Genomic DNA, 15,078 nt, shown 5'->3' with positions numbered 1-15,078 from the left:
TTCATAGAAGAATTGTATTTACAAAATCTTGTGGCTTCGTAGTGTAATTTCATTAAGTTCTCTATCCTCGCCTATCCCGGCTTCTGATCTAGGCTGACACAGTCCGAGCCTTGATCGCTGTGAAACGCATAGCCCGATCATCAGCCTAATGCCACTACCTGAGTGACACCGACTTCTTGGGCTGCCTCGTCTGCCTTACTTACCGTCTCAGTGGTGGAGGTATGTATGGTGCTTCGGTGTTGTCGAACGCCTGGGCAACGAGAGGGTCGTTAGTGTATGCGGACGGCAACTCGCGAAAGTTCAATGTTGTTAGTACCACAATCTCGCATCTCTGGTCTGGCGTACTGTACTTACTTCTTGCTCGCAGTAGAGGTCATTCCCGACGAAGAATGTCCCGAATCTGGTCGCCGAGAAAACTAGGCCGAGAGCGTAACCGTTTAAGGAGCGTATTCCGGCCGATCAAAAGCTGGCTCCCATCCAGAATCCTAGGATCATAGGACACTGCAAGGGAATATCGATCGAGGGGCATTCGCATTTCCCGGCTCTCGAGGTCAACACTGGGGGCTACGCCACACAAACGCCAGTCCACGCCGTTTTCGAAACGATTCGGCAATGTACCTGGCGGTGCAACACGATCCCAACGTATTTCAGCGTGTCGGAGGAGAGACGGACATATGAGAGATGCGGCATGAGTGAGGCGGAATTTTGCCCAGGCTGGGATTCCGGTGTTGCCGACATGAATTTCCCATGTATTGGATTCAAGACAGCCGATGAGGGCATCTGAGTGATAATTTGTCCACCTGATGCCCACTCGGGGCCTGAGGATGTTGGTAATCTCTTGACGTAGAGTATCCATGGGCGGTTCAAGTTCAAGAGTAACACGTAGCGGGCGGAGACGGGCCTGGGCACAGATGGAAAGGCAAGACTTCTTATACACGGGACCTACATATGCAAATCACATCTATTGAGTCTGCGCAGTGGTTAGGCATGACATTTAGAGGCCTAATGACGATGGCGTACATCGCAATGCTGTACTGCTCACGATACGAGGACGAATCAGTATGGATGGATCTCTTCAGCTGGTTTTCCCGTTTATCGAATGACCATTCGACGTCTCGGGACGCCTGGTCCGCCTTCAAGGCTGGCAACATTGAATCCCCACCCCCATCACAACCGGCCCCCCAACCAACCATACCTCCGGAATCCTGCGGGCTTCTCTCCTATTCCTTGCCGGCAGGCGTGGAGAATGTAATTTTTTGGAAGTTCCGTCGTTGGCATGCCTTTTCCTATCATTCCCCCATTGGACAAAAGAGGAACGCTTTTGTTCTCGACCTATGAAATCAGTGATACTACTAGGCTTTCCAGGAACGGGATTATTCCCTCCGGCCCGTCCCCTTCTCAGACCTCGCGGAAAATGACAAAATGAGCTGGTCTGGGCCAAGACACCACGCTAGGACGTTATGGTAGCCAACCATTCTCTTCTCGCTTGGGTACGCGCAGTGGTTCCCTCGAATGAGATTGGTGGCTAGGGGCTTCGTCAATGTTTGAGGGTGTCCCGAGTAGGGGACGCGACGACAAGGCTCGGCTCGGGTGTCAACGGCAGGGGCTTAGGGTGCAGAGAAAGTAGCAGCCCGCGCTTTATCAATTGTAGTACTCAGCCATACCGGTTGGCAGTAATGACTCACTAGAGCGGATATCAATACTTCATTCAGGAGGACGTCCACGTTATGCTTCAACCCACCCGGTCAATTCTCGAGGATCTTGTGTATTCTGCCACCTCACCTTGCTTGGTCCCCCCGCCTGACCTAAGTCATGATGCAATTCGATGCGGAATTCTCAAACTACGTGGCGTTTTTGGGGGCCAGGCTCTCGGCGGGCGCGAGTGCCATCGTATTGCATACGCTTGGGATGCATCCGGCGAAGATAAAGAAAACGAAAAAGACACGCCCAAACGGAAAAAAAGAGGCTCACAATCTAATTAGGTATACTTCAAAATACTACAACGGTTCGGTTCGCCGTCGTTAAATGATTATCCCACATTCCTGATGTTGAGGGCCCGCTCGTTGTCGGGATCGTCGTTGAACTGTCGTTGAATTGTCGTTGCCGGGTCCGGATTTAGTGGGCCCCGAACACCGGGATGATGGGGCCATAGTAGACGGGATGTTCTACGGTACCACACAGAGGAGGGGAGAACACGAGCCTTTTCACCACAGCAATCTGCTCCAGATGTGCCTTTTTACCATAGGAAAGTGGATCAAATGAGATTTCAGCACGTCTGTACGACTTGGTTGGTCTGGAGAGCTACGGAGTACTCTTCAAATGGTGTGTCCCCAGCACCCAATTCAAAGTGTATCTTGTCGCTTATGCACGGATTATCGGATGGACTGGCCTGGCGACTCGCGAGCCACGACGTTCCCACCTTCTGTTTTTGGTTTGTGCTTGTGAGCGTCATGCAAGAGCAGGAGTGCACTTTGACTTGATGAACATGCTCGGAGTGAATTGAAATTGACCAACTTAGTCATCAAACATCCACCTTCCCCACAGATAATCTAACTAGACAAGAAATGGTCAAGCGTTCTGAAGCACGAGGAAAAAGCCACAAAGGTATCAGTACCTATATAGTTTGCCAAACAAATAGACGGTATATGTATATATACTAATCCCTCGAAGCCTCCAAACCTGCTGAGACAATGTTACCTGTCCGCCTCGCCAACCTCCACGTTCAAGGCTTGGGGCTCAGTGAGTTAGCTGCATGACGATATTTCCCCTGAAGCATCAGATCCCAGGCCATCGGCGTCCCTCTCGATCGCACCAGAAACGCAGCCCTCATTAGCTTGCGATAAGCTCCATTGCCTCAATCTTAATCAATCCTCTGCTTCTCCTACTAATACCGCATCGCTGTAACCCAATCCCGACAGGGAGCAAAGATGCTCGGCACCAGACCTCCAAACATCTCCTGTCGCAGCCAGTCCTGAGCCTTTCCTTGAGAAAATGGATCGCAACGGAAACGGCGCCGCCCTGGCTTCCAAATCCAGGGCAGAGCAATTCGAAGATGAGAAACGGAGGATAATAGAGTCGTGCTTCAACAAGACTGACCCCGATGGTTCATGTTCGTCACCATCCTCCGGCATCCCATTCCTCGAAGGCGTTGAAACAGAAAGATCTATCATGGTGAATATACCAACTAACCTGGTGCTAACCTTTCACTTTTTGCAGTACAAGAAACTTATATTACCCATATTCGCATCACCGAATATTCAACCCACCCCTCGAACCCGCCTCCCCCTTACTCGCGAACGCCCGAGGTCGAGAAGCCACGAATTATCATCGTCGCCGTCCGAAAGTCGGGACGAGTCCGCATGCATAAGTCCAAGGAAAACTCGAACGGCACCTTTTCTATTGGTAAGACGTGGAACCTCGACGACCTGAGTCATATTCAATCCTACACGGGCCCGACGGTGGACGCGAACCTGAGGCAATGGGCCGGCGATACGGGGTTTCTCGTAACCATACAAAAACCGTATTTCTGGAATGCCCAGACCGACAAGGAGAAGAAGTTCTTCATCGCCAGCCTAGTCAAGATCTACGGCAAATATACCAATGGCAAGACCCCCGAACTTTCCGGCTTCGATCCGCGCGAACTCGACCAGGTGCTCGGACGACGACCGCCCCCGGTTCGAATGCCGCCGAGCGAGAATACGGCTCAACGAAACGCCTCGGGCGGGCCCAGGACACCGGTTATGCCCCCTCAGCCTTCACCAACTATGAGTCGAAGCGCATTCCCCCCTACCGGCAAAAGTTCACCGGCTGGTAGCTTCGATTCGTCACGGTCTCAAAACCAAGCGGCATTGCGACGACTGGCCGGGAGCGATAGGAGCCAGGATTCGCTAGTGAACAATAACAGCAACAGTTCTTTCAATGCACCACCACCTCGTGGCGATGAAGCGTCTCCTCGCCCTCCACGATCCCGGGGAGGAATGGCTGGCCCTGGTGCCTATGGCCGTTTCGGTGACCCATCCCCAGAGCCAGCCGCTCTTCTTCCTACGGAGAGGCCGCCGCCGGAGAGGAGACGCCCACCGATTGACCTAGGACGCCCGCAGCAGTTCGCCGATCGAGACCTAGTCCCTGCCCCTTTGATGAGCCCTGGTATGAAGAGAGATCCTGTAGTCCCACCGCCGCGCAGCACGGACCGTATGTCGCCGAGGAATAATTCCATGTCTCAGAGGTCAGATACTAGCTCCCTCAGGGAACGATCCTTTTCCAGCCAGAAAGAACCTCCTCGCAGAGAAGATACAGCAGGCAGTCTCAAGAGTCCATCCCAATCTTCGTTTTTGCGGACATCTCAAAACGTAGAACCTCCAGTGCGCTCAGAGTCCCCTGCTCCCATGGAACCAGAAGAAACACGGCCTGGACTGAACCCCATGATCAAACCAAGAAAGGCTAACCCCGAACCAACTCCAACCCCACCACCACCTCCACCGGAAGAGCCGAGCGAGACTCGCCCCGGACTTGGTCCTATGATCAAGCCAAGGAGGTTTAATACGGAACCTACATCTCAGGGAGAGCAAGAAGAATCCCGGCCCGGTCTCGGACCCATGATCAAGGCCAAGCGATCGAAAGGAGACATTGCTGGCTCTTTATGGAAAGCTGCCGCCGTCGCTGGTGCCTTCAAGCCTCGCCCGGGTGGTGCAGGCGAACGACTACGTTTGGCCCAGAATAAAAGTGACGACGGCCCCGATGGTATTACCAGCGTTGTTCCCGCGCCACCGCGCCCCGCACCGCCTCCTGAGCCAGTACCAGCAGAGCCCGAACATCCCAAACCTCCCAAGTCCGAGGATAGGAGGACGCCGAGTGTGCCTGAAGTCAAAGTTACGGTCCCCCAGTCCAGTCGGCCCAATAGCCTCCAGTCATCCGTCAAGGACAATCGGCAGAGTATTGAGGAGAAGACACCGCCGAAAGCGGACCAGCAGCCTGCCCAAGAGGAAGAGCGGCGAGCAATTCTCGCCGGGAACGATGCCAAATACCTCGCCACACTTGGTGTCGACCCGACCCAGATTCCGGGGCTATTGGAGAACCCTAAGAGCGTGCAGCTTAGAGAATGGATGGATGTAGCTGGCTTTGTCCCCGGAGATCAGATGCGCTCTTGCACATGGGACAAGATGAAGAGTGATCTTGACCGCGAGCTGGACAAGGCTCAGGCTGGTGGCTGGCTTTCCCGATTTAAGGACGAAGATGAGCGCATCGATGCGATTAAGGAGGGAATAGACCAGGTTATTGCTGAATGCGAGCAGCTTGATGACCTTTTGACGCTGTACAGCGCTGGTCTCGGCGTAAGTATTTCATTTTTGGAGCGGCGTCTCGCAGACGAGGAGCCATGGCTAACGATCTACTTTAGACCATCACTGGAGATATCGATTACTTGGAGGCGCAAGCTGAGGGTATTCAGGTTCAGGTTGCGAATCAGAAAGCCCTCCAGAACGAACTCCGAATGCTCACAGACACATGCGCCCTGGATAGAGACTGGAATGTGGAGCCTCTGCGACGGGCGCCGCTAGAAAAGGTCAACGGCCTCGCAGATATCGAGGAGAGCCTCCTTCGACTTTACAAGACAATGCGGAAGATTGACCCATCCCTCTGCGGGTACGACGGCAAAGACAAGTCGGGCGGCATGGGCTCTGACCTTGGCGCCCTGGCGGACGATCTAGAACTCGCGGCTGCCTTGGGGCTCGACGCCGATCCTACAAGCGGCCTGACGAGTAGCTACGGAAGGATGCGCATCGTTCAAGAGAAGAAAGAGGTCTGCTTACAAGAGAGCAACATATTTATTAATCGATTCCTTCGGCAGATGGAAACGGAATTCGACGTTGCCTTTGCAAGCACGAGAAATATGCTGGAGCGGGCACTCTCCCGCAAGTCCGATAAGGAAATCTACCAGACTCACCGACGATACCTTTGGAAATACTGCAGCCTCACGTTATATGCCCGAGACATTCATCTCGATGGCTGGGAAACTTTGCTGCAAAAGTATCACGAGCAAGGAAACCCACTATTCAGGCCCTTCTTTGGTGGCATAATCGAGTCCTGGAAGGGTTATGCCAAGAAGGCGACCGGCGAGGAGGCCGAGCTGCTGTTCACCCACCAGCCAGAGAAGCAACACGAGGGCCTAGCTACTGCGGCACGAAAGCTGACGGTGAAGCGTAGTCAAACTCTGGCCGGTCGCTTCAGGTCTGACGCAGTCAAAAATATCGTAGCTGACAAGAGCACCGATAACAAGAGCCAGTCGTACGAAGTGTTCCGAAATGTCCTGGATGATATTATTCCCTTAGTCGAGATGGAGCACAATTTCGTCATCGACTTCTTCCACGCGACGACTCTTGAGCAGATCAGCTTCGAAGATTATCTCGCGGCGAATCCTCCTGTACAAGACCGCAAGGCTCCCGACCACGAATGGCTAGGGTTCCGTCGCATGGAGCCGGACCGCGAAATGGCACGCAGAGTGACGAAGACTATGGAGGGCATGTTCTCGTTCCTTGAGGGAGACTTGCAGAAGCTCGTCGATTGGGTCGTTTTCAACAATCCACTGTAAGTTACAAGCAAACACGTCCCATGTTCTCTGATCTTGAGAGAGCAGCCGCTAACCTATCCTCATAGTCACGCAATCGGCGTATTGGCATCCCTTGAAATTAAGGCAGAGTCCCTGAGTGGTTCGAACCAGGAATTCCTCAACGCCCTTCTCCAGAAGATCCGATCCGCCCTCGAGGCCCGATTTAGGAAGTTTGTCGACGAGCAAGTTCGCGCCATCGAGGAGACAAAGGTCAAGATGGTCAAGAAGCGACGAGGTGTCATCCACTTCTTCAGAGTGTTCCCTCACTTTGCCGTGGCCGTTGAGAACATCATGGCCGCATTCCAATCTGGCGCTATCGACGTTCGGCATATGGTCAATGAAGAGTACAGCCGCGTTCTGAAGGCCATGTTCGACGCGCTCAAGGTCATCGCGAGGGAGAGCAAGGGTGTTGGAGTGTCCGCCAGCACCAACGACCCCGAGGACAAGGAAGCCCTCAACTACCATATTCTCCTGATCGAGAACCTGAGCTACTTTATCGAGGAGATGGGCGACCACGACGTAGACGTCCTCGCGGATAGAAAACACGAGGCGCTGCAAGAGTACAACAAGCACCTGGACCAGTACCTGTCGTCCATCATGCGTCGACCCCTCGGCAAGCTCCTCGATTACCTCGAAAATGTCGAGGCGCAGCTCCAGGCCCTCAAGGCACCCGACAAGATTGCTCTTCAGCCATCCAATTCCAAGAGCGTCTTCAACAAGGTCCTCAGCGTGTACGACGCCAAGGAAGTACGGAAGGGTATCGAGGCCCTGAGGAAGCGCGTCGAGAAACACTTTGGTGAGGCGGACGAACCTGGGGTTGGCGGCGGAAAGGAGCTCGTGGACAAGGTTACGGAGGAGTGTGAGAAGTACTATGGGAAGGTGGAGTTACGAATTGCGACGATTACGGCTGAAGTATACGGTGGGGATGTCTTGTTCGAGTGGCCACGGGCGGAGGTTAGGAGTGCATTTGCTGCAAGGTGAAAGGGTGGAGGGATATGATGGATGCGGTCTTGCTAGGAAATAGAGAGAGACGGTGGATGTGTGTATCATTCTTGTTTTGTCTTAAATGGTTGCGAAGTTTTTCGAGGTTTATATGAAGGGATGCATTTGTATATGTGGCACAAGAATCATATTGAACATGTGAGGTGCGTAACCATTTTGATATATTGGACGATATAACGCTCTTTCCGAGTTTTTGGCGGTTGGCCGTGTATGTGTTATATTTGAGTTTTTCGTTCTAGATTCTCAACGTCTCATGGAAGCTCAAGTGGTCGAGCGGTGACGCACTGCTTGTAGACTACTTCCGCAAGGCGCGGGCGCGGAACCCGGTCTGGTCAAACCATGAGACTTGGAGGAAACTGGGGAAGGGAAATTGGGTATTGGGGAGGGAGAAGTGAGTCTTTTTTTTTTTTTTTTTTTTTGGGGGGGGGGGGGGGGGGGGGCTAGATTATTTTAGTTATATTGGAGGATTTTATTTTATTTCTTCTCTGGGAAAGAATTCTTGTTTGCTTGCCTCTGTTGAGGTTGTGCTACGTCGAGACTTGGTGATGTCCTGATTGGGTTGAGGTCGAGGAAGCTTGGAGAGCTTGTTGGTTCGAAACTAATAAGGGACTTCTCATCGTTTCTTTTTTTGCCCAGGTGTCGGTTGGAACACTAATATAGCGATTGTTGCATATTTCGATTTGGTGTACCCCAGTAGTGTATAAACATAATTATCAGGCAGCATGCTTTGAGACGACGTATTGGAATTGCGATGGAGGACCCGATGTAGCAAATATCAAGTAGGATCAATACCTCTTTCCCGCCGAGCTTTGCGATTCCACATCGATACACCTTCCCATCACCGTGTTTTGTCATCGTCGCTTCTGGCGCTGGTTACCTCCCTCCATTTTATCGAATCTAGCTACGGCCTCCTTGTGATCGAAAGCCTTTTTATCTAGAGAAATAGTGAATGATTATGTATAACAAACGATGCGACTTGGCCCGAGGTGACCGATGGCTTAGAGAAACTCACAGCCACCTTGACTACGGTCCTGGGCATTATCAATATGAGTTGGCTGAGTACCTTTGGTCCATCCAGCGTGGGATGACGACCTAAATCCAAAGGGCCCTTATACCCTACAACAGATCCAAGTAATCCTTCACCAAAACCTGGGGAAACTGGCCTAGGTCGTTTATTGGTTGGTTACATACACATTGCTGAACGGGAAGGGATTCGTTGGAAGATATCTTGCTTTTCTGGAGAGCCCATTCATATATGGAATTATTCTGCAATAGAGGCCACAAGCCCTGCATTTACCTCGTGATCAAGCACTGCCACAGAGCCATCTGGCCTGACTGAGCTGAAGGCCGACTTGGACTTATTGGCAGTGAGATCCAGATCAGTAGTTGCGATAGAATCAATACCCCATTGCCTAATTTCAAGTCGCAATGGAAAGCCATTCACACAACCAGGCGGTCGACCTCGAAAGCTCTGTCCCAGTGTTCAAGTTGTTCAACAGAAGTAAGTACAACCAAGAAAATCCCCGCCCATAGCAGATGGCGCGAATTTTATGAGTTCTCGTCTTGCAAAATCGACAAAAGAACAGTTCTTAGCTTAGTAGTTATCCCTATCATTGTTGAGCCTCTATTGAACATAGGAGTAGGAAGGGAGCCACCTGTCAAGTCCATCCGACGACGACGACGACAACAACGACGACGACAAATGTGCTCTTTTTGCAACAAATGGATCGAATCCCTAGAGGACCTACAACTAACCTCTCCGGTGCTCGATCGGAGCCAGTATCACATCATCAATGTCTCCAAATATTACAGGCTGTCTCCAGACCAAAACTGCGAAATTTGCTACCTTCTTCTTAGGCATAAATTTACGCCGTCGCAGTTTGGGCTGTGCGATCGGTTCGGTGGCTCAGACAGTATTGTTGTGACCCACCCCGAGAACATCTGCGCCGATATATTTGACCCAGTTATGAAGCGCGGAGTATTGACAGCCACGATGAAGGACAAACCTTGGGCGGTGTTTTTGATCCCAAATGGCTACTTCGACGCTGGCAAGGGTGTGAGTTGCCCCTGCTCTCGTGAGGCACACAACACACCAGCGTCCCGAAACTCCCTTTCTGGCTTCACAATTACCGCGGGTATGATTTTCTTGAGACAAGTCAGTACATATCATACAAAACGCGATACCGATCTTACGAATTCTTTTTATTCCCGCTACAAATTCCTCAAAATTGCACGCCCTTCGAGGCCATTTGCACCTATCGGGCGCGGATTATCAACGGGACTCATGGATCGCCTAAACCGCTGGATTAGCGATTGTAAGTCGGACCATACTTTGTGTAAAGAGGAGCGGTATCCCACTTTGTCTCTTAGGTTGATTGACTGCTACTCTGGCAGAATCGTCGAGCGTCAATCTAATCAAAGGTTCATTGCCCTTAGTTACGTTTGGGGTCAGGTGTTGGTAGAACCTTTGAGCAAGGGAGCGCTACCGACCGGCATTCCAAATGTTATCAGGGACGCAATTACCTTGGCAAGGAAATTGCGCTACCGGTACCTTTGGGTAGACCAATATTGCATTGATCAGGACGACCAGCAGATGAAGCACGATCAAATCTCCAAGATGAATCAGGTTTACCAAGCGGCAGACCTCACAATTGTGGCTGCTGCAGGTGAGGATGCCAATTATGGCTTGCCCGGAGTCGGTTTGAGGGATAGGATGGTAGGGCAAACGACATTGGAAATCACTACTTCGTTGGGCGAGTTTGAACTTACTGCGACGCCAGTCCATCCATACGAAGCGATGTCTAAATCGAGATGGATGCAGCGCGGCTGGACATACCAGGAAAGCTATTTCTCCAAGCGCATTCTGGTATTTACAGACGACCAAGTTTACTACGAGTGCAGATCCTGCTCGAGCTGCGAATCTCTCGACTTCGAGTTCAAGGCTGGCTGGTTTTCAGCCTGGCTAGACTCGAGACCCCGCATCTTTCTTCCCTCAGGCCCGTACATCAACTCTACGGGCGAGACAAGGCTAAACCAGCATCCGCCAATCTCTAAATTTCTGTCGAACATGGAGAAGTATACGTCTAGGGCCCTCACTTTCGAAGAGGACTCGCTGAATGCTTTCGGGGGCATCATCGAGGAGTTCTCGAGGAGCTCACCTTGTAGGGGCTTGACCACCTTGGAGGAGAAGATGTTCCGTCTCCGCTCCGGTGGGAACATTGACGACATATCCCAAAGGATACTTCAAAGAAACTCCAGCCAAGTCCCGGGCCAGTGCTTCTCGATTTGGGGTATCCCGTTCAAAACAAGGGGCTTCCAAAGCAATTTCCTAGATATGGACCTGATGTCAGTCCTCGGAATCTCCTGGCATCATTGTAATTCCAGTTTGAATTTTGCAAGTCGATCCGGACCAAAAACTTGCGCAAGACGCCGGTCAGCATTCCCGTCATGGTCGTGGGCTGGGTGGGAAGGCTCAGTGGTATATCCGTGGAAAGATGACTATCAGATCGGTCAGGGAATCGCCTCCGAAGAATGTATCTTTAATGTCCTCGTCGACGGCTTGACATTTTTGGATAATCAGGTCCTCACGGTCGCGGAGAGAAGTGTGAAAGCGTACCCAGATCCAAGTGCTGGGTCATTACCACGAGTCGATTCGGTGTTTGGCATCCACAGTCCCAAATTCCGCATCATCTCTTTCAACGCATGGGTTGTTCCCGCCAAAAAGATACGATTCAAGGAAAGCATCCAAGAAGCGATCGAGTGGTACGTGGGCTCTCGAAAGGCAGACATCCACCTCAGCACACCGGCTCGCTCAGCAGTCGAGATGCTAAGGCAGCTTCGGTCTGGGCAGTTAATGGTTATTCCGCTGTTCGAGCGGCGACTTGACCTTAAAGGCCAAAAGGCTGAGATACTAGACCAGCTTTTGGTGCTTGATGAGGATCAGCGCCAGGACTTTTGCGTTCTTTTGGCTCTTCATTGGAACCCTGACACGAAGGCGTGGACGAGAGCAGGCGTCATTCATATTCCTCTGGGCATCGAGTCTTCCGTGGATATTTGCAGAGAGTTGTCGTGTGGTCAGTTCCGAGTGCGAGTTAATATCGAGTAAGGAGCCTTGAGAATGCCAGCTTAATTAAAAAGCTCTAGTAATATCATCAGTCGGCTATACCCTATAATTTAGGACTTGGGGCTGGCCAACAGAGGAAGGCATGCGTATTCTGATGTTTTGGGGTAGTGCCGAAAATAACACCCACCTACTAGCTAAAAACGGCGCCTAATGTTATGGTGGAAATACGCGTGATTGGTTTGTACGTAGCACCACTTAACGCGTCCGTCACGTCTGGCATCAATCGCCCGATGATGTGATAAGACTTCCTGGACATCCCTCGAACAAGTCTGGAGACATTCAACTCGACCAAACCCCAACCCGAATGTTTCCCATTCCATAAGCGGTGAATTATCAACGACACAAACTACCACAGCATGCCGCCCCAAACGCGTAGCAAGGGACAGCCTCCCGCGTCTCGAGTCTACTCCTCAACCCCCTCCCTCCAACAAGTCCGGTTCCCGCCCCGACGCAAAGCTATAAAAACCTACGGCAAGCGAACGAGACGCGAAGCTACCCTTCGGCAGCAGACGATCACACAGATTGATTTCCTCCAACCCATCCACCCAGAGGAGCTGGACGAGCTCGAGGGCAATTCTGAGCTAAGCATGGAGCCGGTATTGGAAGAGGAGGAGGAGAAGAAGAGAAAAAAGAAGAGGAGGAAGACGGAGGGGGATGAGCCGGATGATGGACCCCCTACTTCGAGTTTATTTACGCAGACATTGACGCAGTTTTATGGAGATGATGGCGTGAAGAAAGGGGGAAAAGGTCGTAGCCGGACGATTAAGGATTCTGAGGACGAGGACGAGGGCTTTGAAGCAGTCTTCGCTGTTGGAAAGAGAACCCGCTTTAAGGATTTCGAGGACGAGACTCCCGAGGAGCGACAAGACACGAAGAGCCCGTCGGTGATCCCACAAACGCCATTAAAGAAACAGACGAGACTCGAGATCCCGTCATCGCAGCCATCTCCATGCACGCCCATGCTTCTTCGATATAGTCCTCTAGGACCCAGAGGCTCTCCACTCAAAGCTCGATCAACAAATGTTGGTTCCCCGTTACCACCCGCCCGGCGGATGGAGAAGGGGAGAATCCCGCGGACGCTTGTTATACAGGACTCCTTTGCATCGGCGGTGACAATTTCTTCTGGACCTTCGCAGTCTTCTAATAGGGCCGTCAAGGGTTGCGATAGCAGCAGCCAAAGAATTCCGAGCAGTCAGACTAGGATCCCTACTGTTGAAGAGGAGGAAGAGACCCCTAGCGAGGAGTACGGCGATGAGAACGAGCCGCCGGAAAGCCAGCAAGAACAACAAGAACAGCAGGAACGCCGAAGGCCTACTGTTATTCCCGACTCAGACGATGAGACGGAGGACGACTACCATGGTGATCAGACGGAGGATGATGATTTGTCTGGCGAAAAGACTGAAGTTCTCCGATCGAGAGAAGAGGTGGAAACGGATCGTGTCGCTAGTTCTATCGAAGGAGAGCGAGTGCAGGAAGACGAAGACCAATACCCGATTGGCGAAGAAACGCAATTTGCGCTAGACATACTCGCATCAGGAACTGATTTGACGGCGTCCCCGAGTCAGCAGCGGTCTAGTCGTCTGAGCCATCAGCGGAGCTCGCAGAAATTAAGAGAAGCTGCGGAGTCGACTCCGAAGCCACCGCGTAAGAAGCCAACCGCCGTGGGATTCTCGTCGCCACAGTTTTGCCCCGAGGAGGAGGACCGGCATGCAGCACAGCACAAGACCCAGGTTTACACCCAGATGAACAGCCAGCGTGTCGATATTGCAATTATTCGCGCTATGCCTCCGCCCACAGATCGGTCTGACATTTTTATTTCCATCCACCCCGAACACGTGGCCAAGATTGTCAACGGCACGAAGGACCATGAGTTCAGGACTTGGAAGATTCCGAGCACGGTTTCTCGAATCTGGATCTACGTTACAAAGCCGGAGTCCATGCTTCGCTATATGGCCTGCATCGGGCCGGCGAAGACGCCTGGTGAGATTGAAGACGAAACTGGAGTCGGCAACGCGGAGTTCAACAAGGGAAAGAAAAGGTCGGGCTACGCCTACGAGATTGTAGAACTTTACGAGCTCAACAACCCTGTTCCTCTTAAGAAGATGAAAAGCAATGGATGGGTTGATGCCGCGCCCCAAAAGTACACTTACGTGCCCCCCGCAGTCGTATCGCAGCTCCAGGCAAACCTCCGCTGCCAGCTACTCCTTGACGACGATGGCCACCATCTTCTTGGAGACGGGGAGGAGCTGGACTCGCCAACCAAACAGTCCGCTACGCTCTCTCAGGAAGCGGGGGAGGTTGAGGCTCAGCTACTAAGTGACATTGCCTACTCAACACAGCATCCCACATCGGACGATCGTGGACCCTTGGGGTCGAGTCAGAAGACGCCACGTCCGCTTCGACGCTCGACTCGACAGAGTCGAAAGACACCTCCAGCACAACCTGCGAAAACAGCCGCGCCTCTCTCGGGAAGCAAACACCGTCGAGACGGACGGAAAATCCCCTCATCTCAGGCCACCACCGCCAGCGAGTCGTCTCCACCACCGCGTTCGCAGAAGCAGCAGCACCCGGGGCTCACGCAGCAGCCGACACATGTGGGCTCGAGTCCGTTGGCCTTCCATGATAGCGGAAGCCCCGTGAGGGTTCCCGAGGGGGATTTCGACCTGAGGACATCGCAGCTTTTAGGGGCTAGTCAGTTGTTACCGGAGACGTTGATGCGTGATGATGAGAGTGGACCGCCGGCTGGTTACGACTTTGGGGATGATGACTTGTAGACGGATGCCAAATTATGTTTATATGAGTCCGCCTGGGGCGGGGATTCGGGTTGCGGGACAAGCAAAATGATAAATTGAAAAAGAAGGAAGGAAGATGAAAGGAAAACGAAACCGAGGGATTATTTTATGGGAAGAATAATAGTATGGTTGGTGTAGGGAACATGTTACCGAATAGGCAGAAATGAAGTCATGACTTTTGCATTTCAATAGTCTCTTACAGGCAGAGAGGGGAGAGAGCACGCCTCTGATAACACTTCTCCCAGTTTCGTTTCTTTTTCTTGTTCTCTTTCCCCCCTTCACGTTGTCTTCTTTTGCCGCCCAATATTCTAATGTAGCTTGTTCATAGAGACGCCACAAAACGTCGTCTATCATCATCATCATCCTGGACCGACGATGCATGTGGCACTGGAGGTTGCCCCCTCTCGATGACACGCTGCCGCTTCTGTGCCCTGCTTTACGAAGTACCGATGTCTCTATACATAGAGCATCAAAGAGAAATCGGAAAGAGACGGAAAAATGAAATGATAAAACTGAAAGATGGCAAAAAAAAAAAAAAAAAAAAAAAAAAAAAAAAA

The 15,078-nt window shown here is 51.9% G+C and overlaps 2 protein-coding genes and 1 pseudogene across 2 annotated transcripts; all 3 read left to right on the top strand.

Moving 5' to 3' along the window:
• Positions 1-2,991: 2,991 nt before the first annotated feature.
• Positions 2,992-7,585, top strand: SAPIO_CDS9309 (Exocyst complex component Sec3; the record flags this gene model as incomplete). The annotated part of the gene is made up of 4 exons (XM_016790740.1): positions 2,992-3,109; positions 3,217-5,330; positions 5,396-6,582; positions 6,652-7,585. The coding sequence occupies 4 exons, from the start codon at positions 2,992-2,994 to the stop codon at positions 7,583-7,585; spliced, it is 4,353 nt and encodes a 1,450-aa protein (XP_016639250.1).
• Positions 7,586-9,599: 2,014 nt separating this feature from the next.
• SAPIO_CDS9308 (uncharacterized protein) lies at positions 9,600-11,711 on the top strand (the record flags this gene model as incomplete). Its single annotated transcript, XM_016790739.1, has 4 exons — positions 9,600-9,662; positions 9,917-9,921; positions 10,001-10,951; positions 11,033-11,711. 4 exons carry the CDS (start codon positions 9,600-9,602, stop codon positions 11,709-11,711), a joined length of 1,698 nt encoding a protein of 565 aa, XP_016639249.1.
• Positions 11,712-12,085: 374 nt separating this feature from the next.
• On the top strand, positions 12,086-14,503 carry SAPIO_CDS9307 (annotated as a pseudogene; the record flags this gene model as incomplete).
• Positions 14,504-15,078: the final 575 nt, after the last annotated feature.

Source organism: Scedosporium apiospermum (assembly GCF_000732125.1).
Source record: "Scedosporium apiospermum strain IHEM 14462 chromosome Unknown SEQ_SAPIO_0143, whole genome shotgun sequence".
Lineage (NCBI taxonomy): Eukaryota > Fungi > Ascomycota > Sordariomycetes > Microascales > Microascaceae > Scedosporium > Scedosporium apiospermum.
Note: the sequence above shows the minus strand (reverse complement) of the source record. Positions and strands in the feature narration are given on the sequence as shown.